The following is a 14,373-nucleotide window of genomic DNA, read 5'->3' as shown; positions in this document are numbered from 1 at the left end:
ATATGTAGAGTCAATTAGAATTGGTTCTTCAAAAACACAAACAAGGCTAACAAACCCCTAGCCAACCTAACACAAAGAAAGAGACAGAAGACCCAAGATACTATGATGCGGGAAGAAAAGGGTGGGTCACTTCAGATGCCAATGAAATCTAGAGCATCGTTAGGAAATACTTTAGATCCCCCAAAGTCCAGGAAACTCTAAAGGGAATGGATGAATTTCTAGACACATATAATCAAGTGAAATCAAGATGATATAAAGAAATGAAACATTTATAAAAATCAACAAAACTGAACCAGTATTAAAACATTTCCCAGATAAAGCTCCAGAAAGAGTCAAGACCAAATTCTCCCAGATCTTTAAGACAAGACTACATGAATGATTCTCAAACTGTTCCATGGTAGAGTAAGAGAAGTAACATTATCTATGAAGTTGTTTAATGAAGGCAACACTGTACGAAAACCAAACCACCTCCTCCCGATGCACACACTCTCATACACACACACACACATACACACACACACACACACACACACACACACACACACCATTGGCCAATTTCCCAAATCAACATGGATATAAAAATTATCAATAAAATTCTTGTATACCAAATTCAAGAACACATTAATTAATACCACACACCACTACCACATTGGTTCCACTCCAATGTATGCAAATGAGTAGACTTCAGGGCACAGTATATGATCATCCCCATAGCTGTAGAAAAGGCATTGACAAAGTTCAACATCTGTTTGTAATGAAAGCCCTGAAGAAATGGGAAATAGAAGGAGAATACCTTTCAACAATAAAGACTGTATATAACAAGCCTATAGCTAGTGTTACAGTAAAGGGGAGAAAACTGAAAGCATTTCCTCCCAAGTCGGCCAAGAGTGCTCATTGTCCCCACTATATCTAATGCGGTGCTTTGGGCTTAGCTCAAGCTGTGAACCCAGGGAAAGGAAAGTAGGGACACAAATAGGAAATCAAGAAACGGAATTATTCCTACTTGCAGGCAATTCTATTCTACATCCTAAGACCTGAAAGACTATCAGAAAACACCTAGAACTGTATACACTTTCAGCATAGTAGCAGGATTAAAAAAAGTCAATATACAAAAATCAGTAGCATTTCTACATGTCAATAGCAAGCTTGTTAAGAAAGAACTGAGGCAGAGCAAAAAAAAAAAAACAGAATAACAACAACAAAAAACCAACAAAAAGTATTTATAATACATTTTAAAAAAATCTTTCAGTAAATCTAAGCAAGAAGGTCAAAAATCTCTACAATGGGAATTTAAAACAATGAATAAAGAAACTGAAGACGACATTAGAAATTGGAAAGACCTCGCATGTTCATAGATGGAAAGGATTAATATTGTGAAGATGGCTATGTCACAGAAACCCGGCTATAGAGCCAGCATAATCCCCACTGAAATCCCAAATATTTCTTCACAGCCCTGACAGGAAGAAAAAAAAATATCCTAAAACGTTCAACAAAGCACAAATGACTTAAGTACCCAAAGCAATTTCCACCCTCACAATGCCCGACTTCAAATTATACCGAAGAGCCGGAGTGACGAAGACAGCACGGTTCTGGTACAAAGCAGACACAGAGATCGATTGAACAAACCCTCCCAGCCAACTTTCTGACAAAGGTGAAAAAAATCATATATTTGAGAAACAACAGCCTGGTGCTAGGGAAACTGGTAGAGTGAAAATAGATCCCTATCTCTCACTCTGCACACACACAAAAATCAATTAAAAATGGATCAAAGACTTTTATACAAGCCCAACAATCTGAAATTGCTAGACATTATAGAGAAAACACGTTGAGGTCTAGGCACCAGCAAGGACTTTCTGAACAAGAAATAATTCCAGGAGCTGGCATGAGGGATGATATACAGTTAAGCAGTTTCTGACCAGTAAAGGAAACACTCCCCAATGTGAAGAGACAGCTTATAGAACATGAAAAACCTCTTTGCCAACTGCACAGCACATAGGGGATTAATATCAAGATATATAAAACCCCACAAATGTTAAACGTTAGAAAGCACCCAATCAATAAGTGTGGTAGTGAACTGACCAGACAGCTCTCAAAAGAAGAAATATGAATGGCCAATAAATGTTTGAAAAGTGTTCATTATCCTTTGCCTTTAGGGAAATACAAATAAAAGCATCAATGAGATTCTACCTCACCACAGTCAGAATGGCCATCACCAAGAAAGAGCAAAGAAAAGAGACAACCTAGTAACAAATTCTAGTGAGGATGTGCAGAAAATGGATGTTGGTAGGGGAAATGCAAAGTTATGCAACACTGTGGAAACATCAATCTCAAAGGTTCTCAAAAAGCTAAAATTAGGTCAAGTGCAGGACCCAGATAGACCACTCTCTTAGTCTGTACTGGAAGGCCTCTAAATCAGTGTACCACAAAGGTGCCTACACAGGCGTGCCTGCCGCTGCACCCCTCACAGGAGCTATGGAACTGGACCAACGAAGATGTCTCCCAACACATGAACAGAAAACAAGAATATGACACATATTCTCAATGGAATGTTTTCAAACATAAAAACATGAAAACTTGACATTTGCACAAAGTGGATGGACCGCAAAACCACTGAGTTAAGCAAAATAAGCCAGGCTAGGAAAGAGAAGTACATATTTCTTCTCATATGTAAAACTTAGGCTTAAAGGTGTGTGTGCAAGCGTGAGTGCATGCATGCGTGTGTGGTATATCTGCGTATAGGTCATGCGACTAGAAAAGGAATCACTGGAGAAGAGGAAGGGCACATAAGCACAAGACAGAACTCTCTGTGGGCACAAAGGGAATCAGACAGACAGGAGGGCAGTGGGGGGAGAAGACCGTTAGAACAACGTACAATGACATGTACATATGAAAATGCAATAATGAGTTCCACTTGTACATTAATGTAAATAATCTAAAAAGTTTTAATATATTTTTTTTAAATACAAAGACCTGAAGCTGAAAGGCGCAGGTGGAGCTACTTCTGGGTATAGCTACAGCTTAAACCTGCTTGGTTTCTACTCTCCCCTCGCCACACTGGGCTCTGGGGCTAATCAAGTTCTGGCAGGTTGGCCAGCGCACGGAAGGCTCTCCATAGTCCCTGGGTTTCCTGATGAGTAACAAGGTTCTGCTCACACCCACTCAACCACTGATGCCCCTTTCCCAGCAAAAGCAGAAAAAAACTGCCAGAAAGGATTTTAACGGCATGACTTCTAGAAGCCCCTGATCTACACATCTACAGGAAATGCCTGGACCAGTTAGATCAAACAATACTTGTAGGTGGGGTTGTCCCCAAAGCAGCAAATGTGTCACATTAAAGTATGCCTTAGATTCCTGTCCCTGTTTGTTCCATTAAAGGGGCCTACTGTCACAAGGAGAATAATAGACACCCAAGTGAAAACACCTTCCAGCATAGCAAGCTCCATTCTAACTACACACAAACCTCCCTTGACCCACAGTGCACTGGGACTTGATCCAGCACTGCCGGTCTTTTGTCATCGTGTCTGACAAGGCAAGGGTTTCAACACATAGCCTCAGGATTTTATTTCAAGCCCATCAATTACTTATATTCGCTGCTGTAGGTGGTGAGCTCGCTGTCGTTGCGCATCCACTTGAATTCCAGAGGCCAGCTCCCCTCAGCCAGGCAGGTGAGCACGAGGCGGTTGCCTTCCAGGTGGATCTGTGGCAGGCCCGGCTCCGTCTTGAAGTATGGTGCAACGTCATCTGAGGTGTCCAAAAACAGAAAAAACGGAGAAAGCTTGATGAAGCCACGATGAAAATAGCCCAATCCCATCAATACATCAGCATAAATAATAAATCAATTACACGAACAGTTCTAATTTTCAACAGTAGAGATGAAGGCTATGCAGCCCAATTAAGTAGCAAATAATCCCTGGCACATTTGCAAAAAGCAGGAACCTAGGAGATACTTCAAAATGCCAAAGGGTCCATAAAATCATCAGGCATGTTCATACAAGTCCTTCCTCCTTAGAATTAATACCAGCCTATTTAAGGAGCATGCCAGGACATTCCTGCTCATACAGGACACTAAACACATTGTTTTGCTTATTTTATTATTTTTGAAGTGTGTCTTAGTATCCATGTATGTGCATGTGTGTTCCCATGTGTGAGGGCACACATGTGAAAGTGCATCATGTAGAGGTTTGTCAGATGTCTTCCTCGGTGCCTCTCCACCTTATTGCTGAGACACGCTGAGTCATGGTCTCTTCTGTGAACCCACACTTCAGAGGCTCTGCTATTCTAACACCCAGATTTCCATGAAGACCTTCTGTCTTCACCTGCTGTGTGCTGGGATAAAGGAAGTGCCAATATTGCCTAGGGTTTAAGCCTTAAGTTCCTGCCCAGCCTTCCCCAGATGATGGACTATGATCAGAACCACTAACCAAATAACCCTTTCTTCCCCCAGATGATTTTAGTCATGGTGTTTTAACATAGCAATAGTCTGTCTGTAGACTATTACTAGGGACATGGCTCAGTGGTAGAGCACCTGCCTAGAATCCCCAGTGAGGGACTAGGGTGTGGCTCAGTGGTAGAGCACCTGCCTAGAATCCCCAGTGAGGGACTAGGGTGTGGCTCAGTGGTAGAGCACCTGCCTAGAATCTCCAGTGCCAGGCTCGGGTGTAACTCAGTGATAGAGTGCTTTCCTCACATGGACCAGACCTTACTTCAATCCCCGGCACCACAATAAACGAACAAATGGGCACTGAGCCTATGGAACAAGTCCTGCAGAAGCACTGGGAATAAGAAGAGAGAGTAAGACATTGCCACTTTCCCTTCTTGGGGCTGATATAGATCTCATGCAGGAATATAAACAGCCAACTGTAAGATGCTATAATGAAATCTGTCACTCAGTGTCAGGAGGAGCCACTAATCCCCGTCCTGTTGGGAGAGTCCTACCTGCTTTTGCTCTGAGTTTCTTTTTAAGTGCATCCTCAGGTTCTGATTGTCAACTGTGTGTCCAATTTCCCTTTCTGCTATGCACTTCAGCCCACATCATCCACTCTTATGACCCAAACAGTGTAATAAAGCCGAATTGCAATAGATATAACTCTGATGCCTTGGGGTTCGCTGAGCTGCAGGCTTTATTAATGGCCTGCCATTTGCTCTCTCTTTAACCATAGAAAAAGAAACGCCACTTCATAGGGTTCCAGTGTCCTACACGCATGCCTCATAAAAAATACATCTTTTTGAAAGAAAAAAGCTTTAAGATACAAGCTCAAGAATGTGAATTTGTGACTAAACCTGACAGAGCATCATCAATTTAACAGATTATACAATGGCCTGGAATTCAAATGACACCACAGTTCGATTCCTCATAGAATTCACAGGTAACTACACACACCTCTACTGTGAACAAATTACTATTCTGGGTACTGCAATCAAGTAGGAAAATCCTTCATAAGGAATAGCTTTATACACTTGGCAAGCAAATATCTCGTGATCTAAATGGCCATAGAATGGTTGTTAGCCCAGAGGCTGCCCATTTATTTCAATAAGAAGGGAAAAGCACACATTTTCAAGGCCCTGGAATTTTAAGTGTCTAAAATTATCACCACAAATATTTTAGCATAGCCAGCATGGAGAACTAGTTACCCCTCTAAGACCAGTGGTCTTCCCACTTGAATTCAAAGAGAACATGAAGGTAGAAAAGCATACACTTGAACTTGAGATTTAGAGAGGGCATGAAGGTAGCCAAATATGGACACTTTGGAGAGAGAAAGGGTATATATAATATGTTCATCCCATCACCATCTTAGAGCACTGTATCCCTGTAGCCATGACAACTAATTGAAGGGACCAAGATAAGAGGAAGCTGGGTCCATGATAATACTAATCAAGCTACTGATGTTCACAAGTAGAAGGTAGTGAAGTGTCAAGGACCTCATCTGTGGTGTCCTTCCCTCCTGCTCCCCTCACACACAGCTAATCTTAGGAGATGCTAGACAATGTTCAAATGGAACTACACACAAAGAGGAGACACCAGATGCAGCTTCTGTGAGGTTATCATCCATGATGGGGTGGGATATTATGGGGATATGGCTGTTTTGAGACCATCCATGCTCTGAGAGCCCCATCAACTCATTGCAGAAAAGGAACTTTGATGTATCAACGGTGCCCTATCTATGGTGAACAGACGCCTTCTCATTTCCTCAGGATACGCTAATGGAACAGAGGGGTCTCTGTGCACAGGTGCACAGGTCCCCACAAAAGCATGTGATCTTTTGTAGCTTACATGGGCAGAAAACTACCAGGGAAAGAAAATGAGTGAAATGCCTAAGAGTTACTCATGAGACTCAGACCTGGAGAAATGCCAGTGGTCCATTCACTGGTCTGCAGGAGGATGGCAACATCTCACATATGACCACTGGACCCTGCCTCTCCCCCAAGAAAATGTGTTGAGTGTACGACTACTTCTGTATGCCGACAATAAGCTCACTAAATCCCTGTCCCTGGGATGAATAACCATGGAAAAGCATGAAATTTCCATTTTCACATACTTTTAAATAGAACGTAAATCATTTATGAAACAGAGAGTCTCATTTGTCTGGATAACGCAGATTTAAGGTCCATTCACAGGAGAGGACCAGACTTAATGTTCTCTCAAATCAACATCATAATTTTATGATGTCCAAGTCACTTCCCCAAATGGACTTTTAAGGTTTTTAGATAAATGTAAATGGATTTAACTTTACCTGTCCAAATGCAAAGATAATCTTCTCATCTAGAAAGGGACTATGACCATATGACAGAGTAGGAACAGTTGCCATGGCGAGGACACAGGTACAAGAAGCCAAGGCTGAGCCTTGTCTTGTGACTCCACCTCCTGCGCACAGACAGGACATTTTCCTGGGTGTTTTAATTATATACTCTACTACAGAAAATACAGAAGCTATCAGAAACCTCTAAGGGCAGAACGGGTAGAGAGCAACCACTGGGTACTAATGTCATCAGTTGTCCCGATTCACATGACTGCTGCTGAGAATCCAGCTAGGACTGGGCCTTCTTTATTACTTGTTTTTATCTATCACTGCTATATATGTGGATGGTGTGTGGGTGTGCGTGTGCTATAGCAGTTAAGAGAACAACTCTGTGGTGTCGGCTCTCTCCTCGCAGTTTTGCAGGGAGCTTGGGGAGCAAACGCAGGTCATCAGGCTTGCATGCCATTCAGTGAGCCATCTCATGAACCCTCCATCTTATTGTGGGGTGGGAAGAATCTTGCTGATCAGGCTAGCTTGGCTGGTTCGGGAGCTCCAGGAACCCTCCTGTCTTCCTTCTTCAGCAATGGGGTTACAAATGCACCACCATGCCCAGCTTTCATGTGGATGCTGCGGATCATATTCCAGTCCTTATGCTCGTGCGGCAAGCACTTTACACACTGAGCCATCCCCTGGCTGCACTCCTCTGTTTTAAAGGGATAATTAATGAGGAATGACAGTTAACTTACACTTAGCAAAGAAAGCAACCATCCCACAAACAAGGGGGGGGGGGTCCCAGGCAGACAAACCTCACGTGTTCCAGTACAGTGAGATGAAGTTTAGAAGCACCTGCAATCAGCTACATCAATCAGCGGGGGTCCGGCACGGGGACCCCGATGGTGGCATGAATGGGCAATCACACTAAGCAGGACCTTTCCTTCCTGAACTCCACTCTGCCACAGCAAAATTCCCCAGGGCAAACAAACGTTCCATTTAAATCACTAATCTTCCTTTAAAACTTCCTTTATATCAAATCACAACACTTTCAGGCCCCAAGCTTATGAATTTGCCACTCACAGAAAATTTTACTTTTTTTATTTTCAAATACCAGGGAGAAATAAAAGCATGGGGCGTAATGGATCACCTACAAAGTAGGCTGGCAAGCGTGGGTAGAAGACCCTGCTCTGGCCAACGCAGCCATTCCCAGCTCTGCTGCCAACAGTACACTATGTACACACAGGGAGGCCAAGAGTTTAACCTCACCAAATAACATGCTTTCCTCACAAGAGTAATATTCGTATTTTTAAAGAAAACAATTATGCATTTAAAGCATGCTCCTGAGGCAAAATCTAAACATATTACTAAGTAATTCTGTACTGTGGTTAAGTCCACAGATATGCAAGGTCACTGTGTGATTGGTGTAAGTGGACCCCGATGCTTGAGGAACAAAATCCATAAGCCTGAGGACAAGGCAATTCAAATACGTTTTCTGTGACCACCATGTACATGCGTTTGTGGGTAGAGATAACCCAGGAGGGAAAGAAAAGAGAAGAATTGGTGTTGCACATGATCAAAATAGGTAATCATCACACCATAAAGATCTAGCAGCTCAGTGGGACAAGAGAGGTAATGGGGTGGCCAGGATCAGATGTATTACATGTATATAATTAATCTATTATGCATGTAATTAACTTAAACAGTAGAAAACAACAACAAAAAATCCAAATAAACAAATGTAGACACAGAACTGGTCCTACATCATAGCTAATCTAGGCTCCATGCTCTTAGCTAATCACAACACTAATAAACATTTTGGGGAGAACAGACAAGCAAACGTGGTTACCTCTATGGTCATATTGCTCACGTCTGGAAAATCATCCAACTTCTGCCTATGACAGTTTATTTATTCCCACTTGAAAAAAGAAGTGAGAATCAGAAGTTCTAAGGCAAAAAAAAGATAGCTACTACTGAACACACAAACACAAACATCATCAAAAGGATCTAGCTGACTGCTGGGCAAATATGAAGATTTGTTTGTGGATCCCCAGAAACCATCTAAAAGAGCTTGGCATGAATTTATGTACATGAATTCCTGCACCAAGAAGATGGAGACAGGAATCTTGGGGATTGCTACTCAGCCAATCTAGCCCAACTGGTGAGCTCCAGGATAGTGAGGGACCCTGTCTCAAAAACAAGGTAGGTGCCTCTTGAGGAATGGCCACTAAGGATGTCCTCCAGCCTCCACATACACATGCATGTGCATGCACATAGAACTGCACACACACACAAAAGCTCACATTGCGTGTCCCTAGTTCTTTCCATAAAGCCTCCATAAAACTGGGTGCTCAGAAGTTTGTTTAACAAACGTGGGACTTCCTCATTGGTTGGATCACAGCATCCTCTGGATGCTTTAGATAGAAATGTGAGAATGGGGAACACAGGAGGCTCCCTGAGATTTCCAGCACACAGAACTACAAACAGCTTGCTGTGGCAACCAGCTGGTGGGGAAGTCAAGTTGATTATCTGCATTCTCTAAACTCAACATGAATTAATGGCATTTTTAAGGAACTCATGGGGTGAACCTAACCCTTCTAATATTTCCCCCAAAGAAACCATTCAAGCTTTCGGTGAGATTAATCCACAGTTAAGGCTGATGGGGGAAGCATAAACGGGGTATTTATGTGCCGCATTCATGCTGCACTGTGCTAATCTATTTCAGCATATAAATTAATAATAAGAAGAGACATGGGGCAGAAGCAATTCCCCACTCCTCGGAACTGGAATAAGCATCCAGCTTTCCCGTATTTTATACTTCCAAGTAGAAGTGTGCTAAACGATTGATAGTGAGAACATATGACCCACAACAAATAGTAAACAAGAAGAAAGTTATCAGAAATAGCCAGCATTCGTCTTAAATATCATCATGTTTCTTTCAAAGAGTCTTTCAAGTAACCCTCAAGGGTCAACTCTGATTACATATAAAGCTAAAAAGATCCAGGAAAAGAAACCAGCTATGACTTATCTTCTCTGCTTAGATGTTTGCCTGAGCGTATGATGTATATTTAGTGATGTGAACTATGGGGCTCAAAAGGTAACCAACTGGTAGAGATTTCTCCAGAGCAGGATAAAGGCCCATGAAAACAACGTCCCAGCATGTCAGTTCTCCCAGAAAGAGCAAGGGCTAAAGCAAGAGTGCAACCATGACTGTCAAGGAGAAGGAGTCCCACATCATGGCTGCTGACAGCAAGACTTTGCAGAGCTGAATTCGATCTCGGCTTCTCCATTCCCTAGCTCTGGGCTCTTGGGTGACTCATTGATCCTCCTGTGCAGAATGCTCCCCAGACCACAACATACAAAAACCAACTTCATTAAGGGCAGTGGAACTTTTGGCTTCCAGATCCCATTGTAGTTCCCATAGAAAATCATGGGGTGGCCTTAAAGTCTCACCCGAGTGAGTTATTTACTTGCATACTTATATCATTTTAGAATATGAAGTGGTGAGCGTTCAGGGTGCTTATAGTACTGCAGTCATTATAGGATAACACAAAAGGTGGGCTTGTGGGAAATACATTACCCCAGACATAGAAAGGGGCATCTAGACGTAGGTATTTTCAGTGGGTCTCAATGAGAGACATTAGTTGCTCACCTAGTCTTTGTGGTCAGGCTTTGTAATACCTGGCTCCATTTGAAGGGTGTGAGTAAGATACAGACTGAAGATCTGTAGTTGATCACTGAAACCCAAAGAACGAGGGTCAGCTTCTGGATACCTGTACAATGAACCTCCACCGAGGGGGTGTCTAGACACTGTTACATTACAATCCTTCCGTCCAGCTCGTCCTCTAATTAATTCTCTACACTCCTGACATGGTTGGTTCATTGAGTTTTTCCGTCTTCCAAATGTTAACAGGTGCCATTAGACACTGTAAGAAACACCACACGGTATCTTAGCCCCCACTTTATAGAGTCTTTAAGTAATGGGAAATGCACAGGCAAGATTTCAGAAACTTTTTTTTCTTTTTCTTTTTAACTTAGGAGTTCAGTTTTATCATAAGCTATAAATACTGCCAGAGGCCTCCCCATTTCCAATGAAATGGGCTTATTTTTATTCATTTTCAAGAAACAAGATGTGCCAAACACGTGAGTCTGGATTAACATGGTCTGTCTGTCAGTTACAGCTTCAAGTGAAAATGGAGTACCAAGAAAAGAGCAAGCTAGCTTGGCTGCCAGCTCAGATAAGTCCCAGGGACTCTGCCTCAAAGCCACCTTCATTTGCATGCAACAGAAGGACTTTATACGTAATTCACAATTGAACAAAGGATATTAAAAAGACATCTATCAGAGTCAAACTTTAATGCAATTAATGATTTTTACTACTCCATCAAGGATAACCTTAAGAGAGAGATTTTTTTTTTTTTAAATCATGCTTGAAAGGGAAGAAACATGCCAACTGGAGCCTGGCTCTGCTGGCTGCCTTGAGCTACCTGTCCACCTGCCAGACATCTCCTCATGACTATTTTTGCTTCATTGGCGAAGTCTCAATGCAGGGAAGAAAGCAAGAAGGTCTCTGTGTATTATCAGGGGAGATTTTTAACTTGGTTAAGTTTCCCTGGCAAAGGCTCTCAGGGCCACACAGAGTCCTTCCTTGGACCATGGCAGGAGAAAAAGGACACACAGAGAGACATTGAGATTAACATCTAAAAAGCCACTTGGCAAAGAAAGACTGGGAAACCCCTCCCATCTAGGCTATATACATAAACAAAGCATGGGGGAGGGGGCGGGGAGGCAGAGAAGCCTGCCATATACAAGTTCCAGAAGGCAACTCCTGAGACTCCTGGCTCAGTGCTTCCAAGCTTATGCCTTTCCCTAGCCCACTGCCATCCTTAGGAGTCTCCTCCTCTTTTTCGTAAACTGTCTATATTTCCGTTGCTAACCACCTGTGTCTGGTGGACGCCTTCGTACCAGGGTCTCCGATCCATGCAGATGACAGGAACTCTGGGAACTGTAGTTTATCGTAGCATTCAGGTCAGTTAATGTTCACAAAGCATTCAGCCGCCAGTGGAAGGAGATCAACCCGCTAGCGTCTATCAGAGCAGGGTTCCAAAGAATGAAACTGCACCTTCCTGTAGAATGCTGGCTCTTGGACTTTCTCCACAACACGCTTGCTTCTGGCTTTCTCAGTAACACACATAAATCCGACTACAGTCTTTTATGTCAATGACTATTAAGCCAGGGAAGTTGTTCCATTTAAAGAAAAACAGGTGTTCCTAGTTTCAATTACCTCAGAATTCCAGAGAAGCCAAAATATTGATATGATTATTTATTCCTTCACTCAACAAATATTTCTCAAAGACCTACTAGGACTCTTGTGAGATGGGAATACAGATGTAGACTTAAAAATGGAACAGAATAAAAATTCAAACCTTCGTGAACTTGTCTCCTAGGACTGGAGATAAAACAGAAGCAAGTGAGGAAAATATATAGGACAGTCTGCTTGGTGAAAGCCTATATCTCTTTTGTACAAATTACTTCATATGTAGTTGATAAATAGGGAGCCGATAGGGGTATGAAGCAGAAAGTCACGCTGATTTATGCATCATTTCCCCCACAATATTAATGCTGCAACATTTGCACGGACACGTTTTATCATTTATTAAAGAGGGAGCCCTAGAATTAGGGACACAGCTAGCAACAGCAGCAGCAGCAGCTGCGGCCTATCTTAAAAGTTAGACTACTAAGAGAGTGTGCTGGTTTGCTGTGGTGGTGGGAGCTGGTTTACCTGTGGCAGGATCTCCAGCCTTTTCACTGCTTTGCACTCCAGAGAGGCTCTGGATTGGGGGTGGATGGAGAAGCCAGAAGGTTTTCTTCTTTATGTCAAAACAACACCAACAAGAAACTTACTGGGACTAATATTTTTTATCAGTATTTTGACTGGAAACTCCCATAGGGTTTCTGTTTTGTTGTGTGTTCATGTGTTCACATTTGCATTCATGCATGTGTGTGTGTGTGTGTGTGTGTGTGTGTGTGTGTATGTGTATATAGACTTTTCTCATGTATTGACCACCTTGATTTTTGAGACAGTCCCTCTCACCGGCCGGGAACTTACAAAGAGAGCAGGCTTAGCTGGCTGGCCAGCAAACCCCAGGGAGCCACACTTTCTCTGTTTCCCCACTACTGGCATTACAAGCATGTGTGCCTGGCTCTACAACGTGAGTTCTAAGAATCAAACTCCGTTCGTATTAAAACTTGCATGGCAAACACCTCATAAAGCGAGCCCTCCCCAGTCCAAGTTTCATAGGATTTCAATGGCTTGCCTAATAGAATTTCCCCATAAGTCATATTATGTTGATTTATAATTATATAGCACATGGAATTACTGTGAACATATATGGGAGAATAAAACACCTGCATACAATAGAATACTACTCTGAAGAGGAAATATGAGAAGAGAGGGGAAGAGATTTGGGGGAAGGGGTGGCAATCTTAAATGGCAGAGGTAAGATGGATTCCCCGAGGAAGGGCATCTGGGTAAAGCACAGAACAGCTGACACAGCCAGCCTGGAAATCAGTGTTTCAATGGTGGCAGAGCACTGCAAGATCCCGGGGCAGGAGTCAGCCCAGACACTGCAGGAAACTAATGGGTGAGTGGAGCAATTGGCTGGGGAGGGAACAAGCAAAGTCAACAAGTGGCCACTGGGGCCCTAGAGTTTACCACAGACACAGAAGTCAATGCTCACTCTATGCCATGTACAGACAGCCAACACCCAGTCAGATTCACACACAAAACAATCAACTAACACCTAGAATGGCATAATCTCAGATCATTAGCAGTATATGGAAAAATCTTTGATTTAAAAACACAAAGTTTTGCAGAGATAGGATGCACACAAATTAAGTAACATTAAAAACAGTTTAAACAAGCTGTTACGAGATAAGCCTGCAATCCCAGCATGCTGAGAGGCTATGGTACAGGAGCATTGCAAAGTGAAGAGCAGCCTGGGCTGAGATCCTACCTTGATTAATTAATAACCAAGAGTTAAGCAACTTAAAATGTCCTATCCTTGATTCTGGTTTTTTTTAAGCCAAAAACAAACAAACAAAAAAAAACTTAAAGGTTTACAAAAGTTCGGTCTTAATTTTACTTTGAAATATTGTTATGTTTTAAATCACTTGGTAAGCTAAGCTCCATTTGTGTCATCATTCCTAGTGAAAATTCTCTGCAAGAGAGAAGGAAATCAACGAGCGGGTGGCACTCCTAAGTAAGATCAGCAAAGTTCTTCTCCAAACACCACACAGTATCAGTGCACCGCGCTCCAACTGCAGTGTTTACCGTGACTCTGTTCTTCCCAGGTAGGACAGGGTGTGAGCAGTGTGACAGGCAAACATGGGAAAGCCATGCGTGGATGAAGAGGGGCTCAGAGCTGCTCACCCTTTTTTTTTTTCCTCAAAAAATTTCTCTTTAATAAAACATTCTTTACTTAAAGCACAAAACAACCCTTTGCTTTGTTCCTGTGCCTAAAACCCCTTCTGGCTTACTTAACTAGACTTTCCAAGGCCAACACAAGACAGAAATAATAAAGAAATTACTACATAAATATATTTTCCTCCTTTTTCTTCACATTTTCAGGTGTCCATAGACAAT

At 42.4% G+C, this 14,373-nt stretch overlaps 1 protein-coding gene across 1 annotated transcript in view; it reads right to left on the bottom strand.

Moving 5' to 3' along the window:
• Sdk1 (sidekick cell adhesion molecule 1) overlaps positions 1-14,373 on the bottom strand; it is a 935,030-nt gene that overhangs the window by 596,983 nt on the left and 323,674 nt on the right. The window contains exon 2 of the mRNA XM_038345621.1: positions 3,582-3,741. Within this exon, the coding sequence (XP_038201549.1) occupies positions 3,582-3,741 (160 nt within the window). The remainder of the gene's footprint in view (positions 1-3,581; positions 3,742-14,373) is intronic.

The sequence above is a fragment of the Arvicola amphibius genome, chromosome 10 (genome assembly GCF_903992535.2).
Source record: "Arvicola amphibius chromosome 10, mArvAmp1.2, whole genome shotgun sequence".
NCBI classification, from domain to species: domain Eukaryota; kingdom Metazoa; phylum Chordata; class Mammalia; order Rodentia; family Cricetidae; genus Arvicola; species Arvicola amphibius.
This window is presented reverse-complemented; position numbering and strand designations above follow the sequence as displayed.